The sequence below is a fragment of the Equus asinus genome, chromosome 22 (genome assembly GCF_041296235.1).
Source record: "Equus asinus isolate D_3611 breed Donkey chromosome 22, EquAss-T2T_v2, whole genome shotgun sequence".
NCBI lineage: Eukaryota > Metazoa > Chordata > Mammalia > Perissodactyla > Equidae > Equus > Equus asinus.
In genome coordinates this window covers 66,043,904-66,058,869 of record NC_091811.1, presented here as the reverse complement: position 1 = coordinate 66,058,869, position 14,966 = coordinate 66,043,904, and the positions used below count along the sequence as shown (strand labels likewise).

The 14,966-nt window shown below is 42.6% G+C and overlaps 1 protein-coding gene across 17 annotated transcripts in view; it reads left to right on the top strand.

Moving 5' to 3' along the window:
* The window catches only part of GRIP1 (glutamate receptor interacting protein 1), a 597,356-nt gene that overhangs the window by 558,483 nt on the left and 23,907 nt on the right, over positions 1 to 14,966 (top strand). For all 17 annotated transcript variants that reach the window (XM_070493998.1, XM_070494003.1, XM_070493995.1 and 14 more), the window contains 3 exons: positions 3,757 to 3,901; positions 6,241 to 6,380; positions 6,534 to 6,728. In XM_070493998.1, the coding sequence (XP_070350099.1) occupies positions 3,757 to 3,901; positions 6,241 to 6,380; positions 6,534 to 6,728 (480 nt within the window). The remainder of the gene's footprint in view (positions 1 to 3,756; positions 3,902 to 6,240; positions 6,381 to 6,533; positions 6,729 to 14,966) is intronic.

Sequence of the window (14,966 nt, the reverse complement as noted above, 5' to 3'; positions counted from 1 at the left end):
CAGCTCTTGCAAAGGGGTTGATTTCCTTCTTGAATGGGGCAATCAATGAGAAGCTTCAAGGAGGAAAGTAAAGTATTCAGATTGATGCTTTAAACAGGAAGAGAAGGAATTATATGTTGGCAGCACTGGTGAAAACAGATGTGAGGGAAAGAGGCAAAGATTGGATCGCAGGCAGGACAACAATTTAGGAAGAAACCGTTGCTGTGAAAAACTGGGCAGAGCTGAGGTGGGGCCTCCTCTAGAGCAACGGGCAGTGCATGCTCTGGGAACCTTGCCCGGTGGGCAGATGGGCCATCGGGTCTGGATGAGACAGTGCACGGGCAGCCACCACCACCATCATCTATGAAAGTAAGGAAACCAGACTAATTAAATATCTATTTATTCGAGGCATCCACGTGGGGTTTTCTAAGGGAATTAATATCTTTTTCTTTTAAAAAATTTTAGGATGAAAATTTCAAATGTCTTTTAAAAAATAGAGAAAAATGGTGTGATGAACTATCATACATCACCTAGCATCAATGATTATTAACTTATGATTGATCTTGCTTCATCTATATTCCCCCCAATTTCCCCACCTCACCCACACACTGAATTCTTTTGAAGAAATTCCAGACATCATATCATCCCATCTTGTAAATATTATTAGCATATCCCTAAACAATACTCTTTTAAAAGACCTCTAAACTACGTAACTAAATATCATCACATTTAAAATATGAGCAATAATTCTTAATATCATCAAATATTCACTCAATGTTCCCATTTCCCTGATTTCATATACACGTAAAAATAAATGGATAGGTAGGTAGATAGATAGGTGACAGATAGATAATTTTAAAACAGTTGGTTTGAATTAGGACCCAAAAAAATCTACTCATCACTTTTGGTTGTAATGTCTCTTAAATCTCCCCTTTCTGGCTTTTATTTCTGACAGTTTACTTGTTGAAGAAATCAGAAATCATCTTCCATTTCTGTCACAATCTAAATACAGCATCCCTCTTCCTGCTTCCATCCCAATGTGGTCTCAGGAACATGTCCTTCTTCGTTAAGACGCCACCATCTTCTCGATTTGCATCTCCATCACTATTTGTCCCCACATAAGATGACCTTTAACTGACTGTCCTGAACCTATTTACTCCATCTCTGGTGTTAGTTTGTCATCTTTGTGATACAAGGTGCAGAACTGTCCAGAAGTAACACAGGGCGCTCCCTCTGGTTGCCTGAAGACTGAGCTAACCAGAACCGGGTTCTGCCCGTCTCCCAGGGAGCAGGACTGCACGCCCGCGCGGCTTCCCATGGACCAGTGGTGGTTTTCATCCGGCTTAAAGTCCCAACTGTAATTTTCCACAGGTTCCCGGGTTCCAGTGCTGGGCGCTGTCATTTCCTACAACTCCCATAAAGAGCTGATGGCAAATCCAGAAAGCTTGGTGCCCATTGACAAGGTTGCATACACACCCACACTGAATGGCCAGCAGAGTGCCCAGTGGTAACAATATTGAACTATGCCAGGGTTTGCTAACCAAATGACTCTCCTCTACTTTCATCCAGAATATAGTTGGTGGCGCAGGCTGCAAAGCACATATAAGATACCCAAAAATACCCTCTTCATTTATGTCAAGCCACTTCTGAAGGGTGATGATATATCATGGTGTAGGAAAACTTAGACTTTTGACCTCTGCCTCCATTTTTTGATTTCCCTGTGTTTCGTGGTGCTTCTCTCAGAGGCCTCTTAGCAGACTATCAACAGCCTGTTCACCACAATTTGAGTCGAAACCTGGAAGAAGTTTGTGAACCATCAAATAGAGCTATTGAAGGCTTCACATGGAGCTGCCCTTATAAATTTGATTTTAGATTTTGATATTAGATTTTAGATTAGGTATGTATACCCTAAGATGTTGATCTAAACATGGCAGCATGTGGTAGATGGTCTTTAGTTCTCTATGTTTGGAGCATATTAAGAGTAGAGCATCGAGGGGCCAGCCTGGTGGCGCAGCAGTTAAGTTTGCACGTTCCGCTTTGGCAGCCTTGGGTGCGCCGGTTCAGATCCCAGGTGCAGACCTATTTACCGCTTGGCAAGCCATGCTGTGGTACACATCCCACATAGAAAGCAGAGGAAGATGGGCATGGATTTTAGTTCAGGGCCAGTCTTCCTCAGCAAAAAAGAGGAGGATTGGTGACAGATGTTAGCTCAGGGCTAATCTTCCAAAAAAAAAAAAAAGCGCATAGCATTGAGGAAGGGCCAGCCCCAAGGTTAAGTAGTTAAGTTCACATGCTCTACTTTGGCAGCCCAGGGTTTCCATTCTGATCCTGAGCGCGGACATGGCACCACTCATCAGACCATGCTGAGGTGGTGTCCCAGATAACACAACCAGAGGCACTCACAACTAGAATATACAACTATGTACTGGGGGCTTGGGGGAGAAAAAGAAGAAGGAAAAAAGAAGATTGGCAGCAGCTGTTAGCTCAGGTGCCAATCTTTAAAAAAGAGTAGAGCATTGAGGAAGTGGAGGTGATGGGTACATTCCAGAACTCCCAATCTATGGCCGGAGGTGAAGTAAGTGCTGGTGAGAGGAGATGTCGCTTCCTACGTTACTCTATATACCTTTATTTTATATTCATTGTAACTCTTCACTGCACACACATAATTGAATTGTTAATTCAAGCTTTTCTTTCCCTCCTTATTTTAGGGTTTCATATCATAAATGAACAGCTGCTCATTGCAGAAATGTGACTGTATGAATGCCTTGCTATGACACAGTCTGACTGTAAAGCTGACTGTTTTGTTAAAGTAGCTACTGGGCCATTTCATTGTATCCTTAGGTAGAGAAATGAAACAGCTCCTTAACCATTCCCAGCTCCCAGGCCCTAGGAATAAAACAAGAAATGCTCAAAGGCTTTAAGCATGTCATAAGGAAATAAACGACTTCATATTTGCAACCTTGACAGCCATGAAACGCAGCCATGTTGAACGTGTCCCATGACATCTGTCAGGCCAATGCTCTAGGCAGACCACAGTAACAATGTTTTCCTTCATACTGATGTTAAATAGTGAAAACTAGTTCATGACAGTGTGGCAGCCTGGTACATGCTACTTTCTGAAACATGATATGGCTTTTGATCTCCAGGGCAGAGAAGAGATTGTCACTCAAACTTCTGCTTTCATATCCGTGAGTTCGTCAATAGGATTCACGTTGTAAGACACAATCAGTGGAATGATATGTAGGGGATTCTAGATTTCCCAGCCAATCTCTCTAAGCCCCATTTAACCATGTGTATGTTGGTTTGCTCCAACCCTGAGTAAGATCAGCTTTTCTATGTTGAAAGTTAGTTTGCTTGTAAAGCCTGAAAGTAAGAGTTACATGGCTCGACCTCTTTGTCCCTGCATGACTCTCTCCTCCCATATTGCCTGCTCAGCCGTGTTCATTCCACAGGTATTTATGGCATGCTTACCAAATGCTGAGCGAGCTTGTGCTAGGCATGGACGCAGTGGAGGGGCTACAGGGCCAACTGGGTGGGTCACTTACAGGGTCAAAACGTAAGTCATTAGCCGGTGAACCAACACTGATGACAACTACCTCCCTGTATTAGATTTTAATATCCCACTAAGGAAATGCTACTTCCCAAAATAATTATTTTCTGATACATAATGCTTTGATGATGATGTTTTGAAATTCTTATTTTATGTATGAATATATGTGTCTTATTACTTTGCTTTTTCTGAAGAAATCAATTATGACTCCGTGGCATTTATTGCAGATGAGCAAGAAAGTTCTGGAGCAATTATTTACACCGTGGAGCTTAAGCGCTACGGGGGACCGCTTGGCATCACAATTTCAGGAACTGAAGAGCCGTTTGATCCTATAATCATTTCCAGCCTCACTAAAGGGGGATTAGCTGAAAGGTAAAATTTGAAGGAACTGGTACAATTATGTGTGTCTGAGATGGGTTTCCTTCCTCTCAGCCACGTAGAAACACTCTCCCTTCTGCTGCTTGGTTATCTGTTGTTTTTCAAATCTGCACAAAGGATTGATTGTACAGCTTGAGGACTCTCAGGCAGAGCTCCCACTTGACTGTGAGGGGCATCTTACAGGCGGTAAAAGGTGTCACACGTTTAGCATTGATGTTAGTCTCCAGAAATGTATAAACTGACCGCAGTCGACTGGAAGTAGATTTATATTGTGTCCATTTTGAGAAGAGGAGACTAAAGTTCAGGGAGGTTAAAAGGCTTGTCCGATTCAATTCAGCAAATATTTACTGAGCCCCTATTGCCTGACAGGGACTGGCCTTAGCAGTCGTGTTTTCAGGAGAGGATGACACAGGCTTTGTCCTCAAAGATGTCAGGAAACAGAGTGTAGTGATCCATCTTAATAATACCTTGTAACTTGGAATGCCCGTTTGTTCCTCTGGCAGTGATGCACACACACCCCTCCTCCCCACATTATACTGCATTTCTTTTTAGACATGTTGTAGGGCATATTCCAAGCCCTATAACCAGGTCTTTCCTCTGGTAACCCAGCTCAAGATGCACACCCATCGTTGCTGCTGACACTTGGAGACAGTGCTTTGCAACATAGAGATGTAGCATTGCAAGATTTTGGAGCTGCAAGGTACCTTAGCAATCCGCTCATCCAGCATCTTCATCTGTCAGATGAGGGCCCTGAGGCAGCTCACACAGGGCCACGCTGTTGGAATTTCACATCCTGCTATTAACAGAGACCCCTATGATACAGCATCCTTCAGCTGTCCTCCTGTCCTGGGTTTCTCTGTTAGGGAGACAACAAGAAAAGACTCATATTGATCTGCTTCAGCAACCTACTGGTCTAGTGTTCTCTGGCTTACAACATAGATCTTTCCTAAACTAGAGATTCTGTATTAAAGAATAAAGTGATTTTTTTTTTCAGGGAAAAGAGTTCCTCAAGAGTAGATGCACTGGTGGCCTTGTGAAGCAGCCCTCATAACCTGTATGACCCAGTGTCACTTCTGTTGCCCTGGTGGCTGCTGCCCAGCACCCCGGAAGCAGGCTGTGGTCAGAGCCCTCCGTCACAGCAGCCCTGTGCGTTGGGCTAACTCCTTCACTCTTTGTATTTCAAGTGAGCCAGGACAACAGGAAGCTGGCACCTGCAATTTGCACTCCACAGCCTTCAGTCAGGGGGAGAGATCTGAGTTTTTATACCATCCCTGAGCTTGACTACTAGGAGTCTACTCCTTCCCACCCAGAGCTTCCAGAAAAGATAGATAATGGCGAACATTAGAATTAGAAATTGCAATCTGCTAGTTCACAATTGGGTGAGGATGGGAAGAGAAGGGGAAAGGCCAAAGATTTTTTAGGTTATTGATCACTAAATTAATTTTCTTCTTCCACATTTCAAGCAGCGTGCTAGACCCCTCACTCAAATATGTTTTCCTTTTTAGTCCTCAGGGCTTCCCTGTGAGATGAGTATGTCATTGTAGTGATGAGGAAACCGACACCCAGAGAGGTTTAAAATAAGGTGCCCAGCAGAGGGGGAAGTGGTGTACCCACAACATGACTAACAAAAATGTACAACTGAAATCTCACAAGGTTGTAATCTATCATAACATTAATAAAAAAAAATAATAATAAATAAGGTGCCCAGGTCACACAGCGGGTAGGTGGCAGAGCTGGATTCACCTGTAGCACTAATTGATTCCTGAATTCAGACTTTTCAATCCTTGGAATCACCAACGGGGGGCCCTGCCATACCAGGGTCTGGTGTCTGTCCCCGTCTCTCTGAGCCTCACCTTCCGTGAGCCACGGTAATGATTATGTTCAACATTTTCAATCTGTAGAAAGAAGGAACGCTCCATGCTAAACATTGCTACATTTATTGTTCAACATCATTTATTTCCTTGGGATTCTTTTTAATTGAGGTAAAATTGGTATATAACATTGTATAAGTTTCAGGTATACAACATTATAATTTGGTCCTCAGGATTTTTAAGAGAGTTACCAAATGACTCAGCTTTCGTGGAATTGGAAAAACACACAAGTCCATTTTAAATACTAATTAAAACAATTTTTCTAATTTTATTTGGAACTAAAAAGTAAGTCACAACAGATGCAATTATCTGGTAACATTGCCCAGGAGAAAGCTAGAAGTGGCTTCTAGACACCTTCACCAAGTCTTTATTATTATGAATATATAAAGGATGTCAGGGACTTTATATTCAGTAGCGTGCAGGGATTATTTCTACCTTTCTTATTACCGTTTGGTGTTTCAGAACTGGCGCAATCCACATAGGAGACCGAATCCTAGCCATCAACAGCAGCAGCTTGAAGGGGAAGCCTCTGAGTGAAGCCATCCATTTGTTACAGATGGCGGGAGAGACTGTCACCTTGAAAATTAAGAAACAGACAGATGGTAAGTGGGTCAAGAGCCACGATTAAGGATTTCCAGTGCATTTCTTTTCCTATGTGTATATTTCTAGGGAAATGGCTCTCCAGCCAGCAAATGTTTGAATATCTTTTTATTTAAATTTACTCTCATACTTAAACTCCTTTCCTGTCTTTAAAGCTCAGTCAGCATCAAGTCCCAAGAAATTCCCCATTCCCAGCCACTTGAGTGACCTGGGAGATGTGGAGGAGGACCCCTCTCCAGCACAGAAGCCAGGCAAGCTCGCCGACATGTACTCCTCCACTGTGCCCAGTGTGGACAGTGCTGTGGACTCATGGGATGGCTCTGGAATTGATGCCAGCTATGGGAATCAAGGTATGTCCTAGCCTTGGGGAACAGAGGATTTGTCCATGTTGAAGCCTGTGTTTCTCAAAGATCCACCCTCTGCTCTGTGAAGAGAGTGTCTTTATTTTACTTGTGTCTGCATCCATGCAACCACATTGAATATGGTGGCCTTCATGCTGATCAGTCATGAACATTTATCAAACAGTAGCGGGCCCCCATTACCTCTGCTCATGTCCAAGAGCTTGTCCGTCATAGATTAATCTGAGGCAAACCGTGCAATATAATGCTTCACTGAAGACCGCCCCCACTGTCTTACTTTGTTAGCAAGCTTTCCACAAGGATGGAGTGGGGGGTGCTGGGGTGCGCGTAAGAGATTAGCCCATGATTTGTGATCCAATTTATTCCTTCCTCCTCCTGACCTTTAATAGAGACTTGTACAGGTTTCCGAAAAACTCACTATTAGAGAGTTGTGATCACTATGTATATGTAGTAGATTGTTCTTCATACAGATCTGCTTCATGTGAAGAAGCATAAGCTACGTTAAAACTTAAATCTCACAAACAGAACAGGAACCACAAAATCTGTTAGACTGAATCAAGAGTATCAACTAAAAGCTTCTCTTAAAAATGTTTCCTTCCCAATGATACATAGCGTCAAAAGTTCTTTGTATTTCTCCGTATCTGAGCCTGACTTTCTCTGTAATGCCTTGTATAAATTCCACACTCTGAATCCCTTTTCTGCTCTGGATTTCAGTCAGTCAGAGAATAAAATACGTAAGTGAACAGTTTGGGGAGCATGTGTTCGGGTGTGAGGTCGCTTTGTAACTCTGTCAACTGCTTTTTAGGAGAGTGTGTATCCAGTCTGCTCTCTTCCTGCTTGTCCTAGTTTCTTCTCTCAGCTTTTGCCTTTGCCTGTGTCCCTCTCTGTGAAATCCCCTGAAGGGTGTGGTGGAGAAAAATGAAAAGAAATGATGCTTCAAGGTTGTCAAGTTGTTAAAAATGATATTGGAGTTTGATAGAGAAAGTATTTTAACACCCAAAATCGTATTGAGACTTTCGCGTCTCTGACAATTAATTTTTCCAAGCCATAATACCCTGTTACTTCTATCAGAGTAGACTCTGAGGTTTATTTACTGATGTGCTTGTTGGTTTATTGTTTATTAATGTGCAGACTTTTTTGCTACACAGGTTTTTGTGACGATGTTATTGATTTTAATGAATTCTGCCCCCTAAGGTGATGTGCAAGAACTTAGCCACTCCGTCCCTTTACACCATAGGATCAGAACCATGATGACCATAGTAAATAGACGGTCTTCCCCTCATTAGTGAAAAATGAAGAACCATTTATTATTTGTGATACATTTTGAAAATCTGAAATCCTAGACAGGGAATAGTAGTCATAATAATATTAAATTTGGCATTTATAAATTAGAAATCTCTCTGAGGTTGAAGAGAGATGAGAGATAAGTAGAGAAAACGGCCATCAGGACAGAATTGAAGTCCTCCGAGGTGATGAAAAAGGAGTAACAATACCTTGTGTTTGTAAAACGCCTGAGAGTTTTCAAAGCACTTTCACATAACTAATCTCAAGTGATTAGAGAATGAGCTCAATGAACATGGAAGAAGAAAGACCAGTTACCGCAGGATCTCGGTGTTAGGAGAGAATTAGAAGTCAGCTGGTCTGACACCCGGTGCTGCCCTGAAGCCATGTCCAGCCTTGCTGCATGCCATCATGCTGCCCAGGCTGGACGCCCGCGGTGACAGGCGCTCCCTAACTACGGAGACAGCTCCCCTATGTCCACGTACAAGGCTCTGACAGCACAGAAGTTCTCACGTGCTGAGCTGAAGTCTGTCTGCCTGCAGCTTCTGCCTGTTTGTCCTAGTTCTGCCCTCAAGGTCATTCAGAACTAGACTAAGGCCTCTTCCACTTGACAGCCTTCCGATGCTCAAAGATGCTACATGTCTCTCGTGAGTCTTCCCGTCTCCAAACAAAATAGCCCCAGTTCCTTCAACTGTTCCTCACATAACTTACTTCTGAGTATCTTTATCGTCCTGGGGGCCTCTCTTCTGCATAGGTTCAAGTTTAACTCTACACTTATTAAAGTGCAGCTCTCAGAAAGGAAAGTCACGCAATAGTCTGACAGCCCAGAGCAACTCAAGCCTGGCCCCTTCATCACTGAAGGTTACCGAAGCTATTGGTGCAGCCTATCTAGACATAAGAATGTTGGTGCTCACACCGTATCTGTCCCTCATTTTGAGCTTACTGTTTACCAAGATCTCAAAGTCTGGCTTTTTTTTTTCCATCTACTTGTGATGTTGGGTTAAACCACATCTGTCCAGATTGTGCTTGTGAAGTTGACTTTTTAAAAGCAAGATAGGGGAGCCGGCCTGGTGGTGCAGCGGTTAAGTGCTCACCTTCTGCTTCAGCAGCCCGGAGTTCACTAGTTCAGATCCTAGGTGCTGACTTAGCACCTCTTGGCAAGCCATGCTGTGGTAGGCATCCCACATATAAAATAGAGGAAGATGGGCAGGGATGTTAGCTCAGGGCCAGTCTTCCTCAGCAAAAAGAGGAGGATTGGTGCAGATGTTAGCTGAGGGCTAATCTTCCTCAAAAAAAAAATCTTATGCTTTGGACTCCTTGTATCTTATTCATTCCTCCTTCTAACTCTGAGAAAACCCTATGATTGCTTTCCTTGGATTTGGCAAAGATGAATCAATACAAGAGGAGACTGACAAATTGGTGGGACCTGCACTCTGTCATTCTCATGGACAGTGTAGCTCTTTTGGTGTCTATAACTCTTGACTCTCAACTCAGGTAGCTATGACCCTGTCTTATCGCATCATAATCTTAGATATTTCTTTTTTTCTTTTCAACTTTATTGAGGTATAAAGGACAAATAAAAGTGTATATGTTTAAAGTTTACAATGTGATGATTCGATACACATATATATTGTGAAATAATTACCACCATCAAGTTGATTAACATATCCATCACCTCACATAGTTACCATTTTGTGTGTGTGGTGAGAACGCTTAAGATCTGCTTTCTTAGCAAATTTCAAGTATACAATATAGTATTATTAACTACAGTCACCATGCTGTGCACTAGACCCCCACAACTTAGTCATCTTATAAATGAAAGTTTGTAGCCTTAGGCCAACGTCTCTCCATTTCTCTGGCAACCACATTCTACTCTCTGTTTCTACAAGTTTGGCTTCTTTGTTGTTTTCTTTTCAGGTTCCACATATAAATGAGCTCGTATAGTATTTGTCTTTCTCTCTTTGGCTTATTTCACTTAGCATAACATCCTCCAGCTTTATCCATGTTGTTGCAAATGGCAGCATTTTCTTCTTTTTTTATGGCTGCATGATTTTCCATTATATATATATACAGTCATGTGCATAGTGACGTTTTGGTCAATGACGGATCTCATATATGACAGTGGTCCCATAAGATTAATACCATATACCAGATGTGTGGTAGGCTATACCATCTAGGTTTTTGTAAGTACACTCTATGATGTTTGCACAACAATGAAATGGCCTAATGACGCATTTCTCAGAACGTATCCCTGTCATTAAGCTGCATATGACTGTGTACCACATTTCTTTATCCATTCATCCATCAGCAGACACTTAGGTTGTGTCCATATCTTGACTATTATGAATAATGCTGCAATGACATGGGAGTAAAGGCATCTCTTTGAGATACTGACTTTATTTCCTTTGGCCCAGAAGGGGGATTGCTGCATCCTTTGAGGTCATTTTGATTATTTGTATTCTTTCAGAAAAAAAAAAATCCATTTCCTCAAGGTTTTCTAATATATTTGCATACAGTTAAGTAATCTCTTGTTTGATTCTTTTTATTTTCTTGGTTTCTATAATTATATCCCCAATATTGTTTCGTATTTGGTATATTTGTGTTTTTATTCTTTTTTCCCCCATGATTGTATTGGTAATGGCTTCTTTTTATTTAGTATTTTTTCCCAAAGAACTGACTCTTGCATTTATGTATTAGTTCCACTCTGTTTTTTAAAAATAATCTTTTGCTTTTAATTTGATTAACTTTTTTCCATTCTGCATAGACTTTGTTCTGTTTATGACTTGAATTGGATGCAGAATTCACTTATTTCCCTGCTTCCTTGTGGTCTTCATAAAGATGATGGTGACTGATAAAGGACGCCGACATCCGCAGTCAGAGAGTGCAACTTTCCAGTAACGTGGTCGAGGAGCACACCTAGTACCTGCAGAGAGTGGCCCGGAGCAGGGGTCAGCAACGTTCTCCCCATTGAGGGGGTTTTATTTTTCTCTTCCATTTCTTTCTGATCTCTACAAGCTCATGTTTCATCTCCTTCTATCGTGTTGCCTTGCTCAATTTTCCTTGAGCTCTTATATCTCTGCTTTGATCTCCTTTTTTATAGAGATGAGGGTTTTGGTGTGTGTTTTTTAAATTTTGTGATGACATATTTGATCACATTTATCATTTGCTCCATGGCAGCCTTTTACTCGTAAGTATCCTTCTTCTTCTATTGCCTTTTCTGTTTCTTCTCTTTTTATATTAACTTGGTATACATCGTATGCCAGTTCCTTTTAAATTATTGCTCTTCTTTGAATGAGATGACTTCTTCCTGAATTGGAGTTTGCAAGAAGTTCTGAGACAGAAGAGCCCAAGCTGTGTTCCTGGCTGGCAAACTTGCCCCAGTTCACAGTACCTGTGATGAGTTTATGCTTCCTCAGCCCGCAGAGATCAACAAGCGCAGGCTGCCAACAACGCAGCATTCCTCTCTGCTGGCCTGCCTCCCCGCGAGATTGCTTCCGGCAGGCTGTGGTCCATCTCTGGGTGTCATCTTTCAGCCCAGCTCGCTGGCTTTACCCTGGTGCCAAACTGGGTCCAGGGCACTTTCTGCCCCCAGACTATGCAATCCACTCTAGCGTTCCAAACACGCCTTGTCATTCTGCCTCATGCCACGGCCTCTGCTTTGGAGGAGCGTGCCCTCTCTGAAATCTCTGGCCACACATGTCTCCTTGGCTTCTTACCACCCCCCTCACCTCCCATTTGACTTCCACCGAATTTGGTAACTTTCCTTATGCATTATGGTTTGAGAGCCTGGTTTCGCCAAAGATGGAGTTTACATTCTGTTATTTGTCATCCCTTTTTGTTTTGAGGTGATTTCTAGAGAACGTAGAAGTATCTTGGCTCTGCCATTTTAAAACGACAGTCCCATCTAAACAGTGTAAATATTTCTTGGCAAGAACAATTACAAATAGTTACACAAATGTATGATTTGATCTTCTCCTTCTTAAGGAAATTGAGTCTTTAGGAAACAAATTTCGGAAGGAATTATCTGGCTCGCTTTCCTATAGTAAAACTGGCTTCCAAAAATGAAAGTAGTGGCAGGAGCTGTAGTCCCAAAATTGCAGAGTCAAAGATTGAATTCCAAAACCATTCTCTGATCTCAGACTTTATGAATATGAACCAACATTGGTTAGTTCACTTTTCTAAATTACTACTGAGTATGAATTAAGAGCTACAAATGGAAGATATCAACCTGCACAATATTGTGGTACTGAAAACCACAAAGTACAATATTGGAATATCAGAACTTTACAAATATCTGAGGTGTAGTTGCACTAAAAATACACATGATTATATGAAGATTCCATCCACTTTCAGAAGTGCCTACATTTGGGAAGACCTATTTTCCATTATGCAAATGAATAAAAGTAAACATGCCTCCAGGTGAAAGACTGAATTTTATCCCTCGTATTAGTTTCCCTGGGCTGCTAAAACCAACACTGCACACTGGGTGGCTTCAAGACCAGAAGTTCATCTTCCCACCATTTGGGAGGCTGAAGTCCAAGAGGAAAGTGTCAGCAGGGTTGCTTCTCCTGAGGCCTCTCTCCCTGGTTTGCAGAGGGCTTCTTCTCTGTGTGCTCACAGTGTTCCCCCTGTGTGCGCGCATCCCTGCTGTCTCTTGTGTGTGTCCACATATCCTCTCCTGATAACAACACCAATCAGATTAGACTATGGCCCCACCCTTATGACCTCATTTGACCTTAATTACCTTTTTAAAGGCCCTGTCTCCAAATACAGTCACATTAGGGGTTAGGGCATCAACATACGAGTCTGGGGGGACACAATTCAGTCCATGACATACCTAACATTATGATACAAAGTATAAGACCAGATATGGAAACCTAGATAGAGAGAAAGAAAAAAAGAAGGAAAGAAGGAAGGAGGGAGGAGGGAAGAAAGGAGGAAAGTGGAAGGAAGGAAGGAAGGAAGGAAAGAAGGGAAGGAGGGAGAAAAAAACCCCAGAAAGCTGTCCAGTTCTAACTAAAAAGAATAATTGCTTAGCAAATACATTTTTTTAACTACTTCTCTCAATTTGTTTCTTTTATCAATTTTGAATTTAGAATCTAGTGTCCAGTCTCATACCTGTATTTGATTTCATGTGCTTATACCATCATTTGGTGAAAACAAAGTCTATTCCTGGCAGTTGATCTTTCTTACCCCTGGGCTGACTCATTTATTCCATTCCTTCTAGGGCTCTTAGGTCTGACTCCTGGTGTGAAGGAATATTCCTCAGGGCCCGTAAACGTCTTCTCCACTATGGCAACCAGCTTGCCTTTACCTGAACCTGACTTCGCTCAGACAGTCCCACGTTAAACCATGCCATCGTCATCCACCTGCATCACCTGGGGATTGAATTCACCTACATATAAAAGAAAATACAAATGACAGTGTTTAAACAAGACTGGTTATTTTCTCCCCCCGTCCTAAAGAGCCTGGGGGAGGCAGGGAGCCCCAGGTGTCGCCTTCCTGCTTCTTACCAGCTTCACATCTCTGTGTCTCTCCATTGCACTGCCCCTGTTAGAAACCTTCCTCAGCCTGAGACATTTGCTTGCACACTCCTCCACATTCCTATCAGCGATCTTTAGAAAACTAAATCTAATCTTCCACTCCCTATGAGAAAAGCACTCTTGATGGTTCTCTATTGTTGTAGGATAAGGTCAAAGGTCCTGGAATCTAGTCCACAACCACCTTATCAGTCCCATCTCCTGACACCTCTTTGCAGAACCTTTTTCTTCTGACTTCTCACTGTTCTCTAAGCAAACCTTGATAGCCCTGGGTGTTTGATATATTAATCCCCCCTTCCTTATCAGTTCTAAATCAGTTGAGAAAGAGAAATTGCAGTCAACAATGAATTAAAATATCAACTTTTGGGGCCGGCCTGGTAGCCCAGTGGTTAAGTGTGCATGTTCCACTTCGGCGGCCCAGGGTTCACCGGTTTGAATCCCAGGTGCAGACATGGCACCGCTTGGCAAGCCATGCTGTGATAGGCGTCCTACATATTAGAAAAAAAGTAGAGGAATATGGGCATGGATGTTAGCTCAGGGCCAGTCTTCCTCAGCAAAAAGAGAAGGATTGGCAGATCTTAGCTCAGGGCTAGTCTTCCTCAAAAAAAAAAGAAAAGAAAAAAAAATACCAACTTTTTTGTTTTGGGTTTTTTTCCCCTAGAAAAGCTGGATTGGACATACAACCCAAATCCAGAGTATCTCCCTACTCTTGACCTAAGTCTAGATGTTAGGACTTAAATGAGGGGAAGTCAAATCTACAAAGCAAACCATAACTCAGCATGTCAGCTGAATTTGGTTCAGCTGAACAGAACTGAAAACCCTAATATTACAGTGTCTTAAATCACGAAGAAGTAGGCATTCGGACGGAGCTGGTATAAAACTCCCCAGTGTCATCAGGGACCCATGCTCTTAAATGTTTATTTTCTATTATGTTTAGCCCTTGGCTTCCATGCTTAGGTTAACCACATGGTCCAAGATAGTTACTGGGGCTCCCCCTATTTCTTCTACATTCCAGGCGGCAGGAAAGAGGGTTGTAAGGACCCTTCCCAGAAGTCCCATCCACATATCATTGGCTAGAACTTTGTACATAGCTAACACTTAACTTCAAGAAAGGCTAGGAAATATAGTCTTATCCTGAGCAATAACATGCCCACCCCCAAAATGGTATTCCGGTACCGCGGATGAAGAAAAGGATGGATGTGTTGATGGGTAACTAGTCGTCTGCCACGGTCGGCTAACTAGTCGTCTGCCACGGTCGGCTAACTGCACTGTCTTGGCCTCCCTGCCGGCTTTGAGCTCACAGGGCCAAGAGCGGGACGCAGGTTTGTCGACCTCACAGCACGGCCGCAGCGGGAGAGGCATCAGAGCGAGCCACGAAGGGCCCGAGCGCTGTCTTCCAGAACCCTCT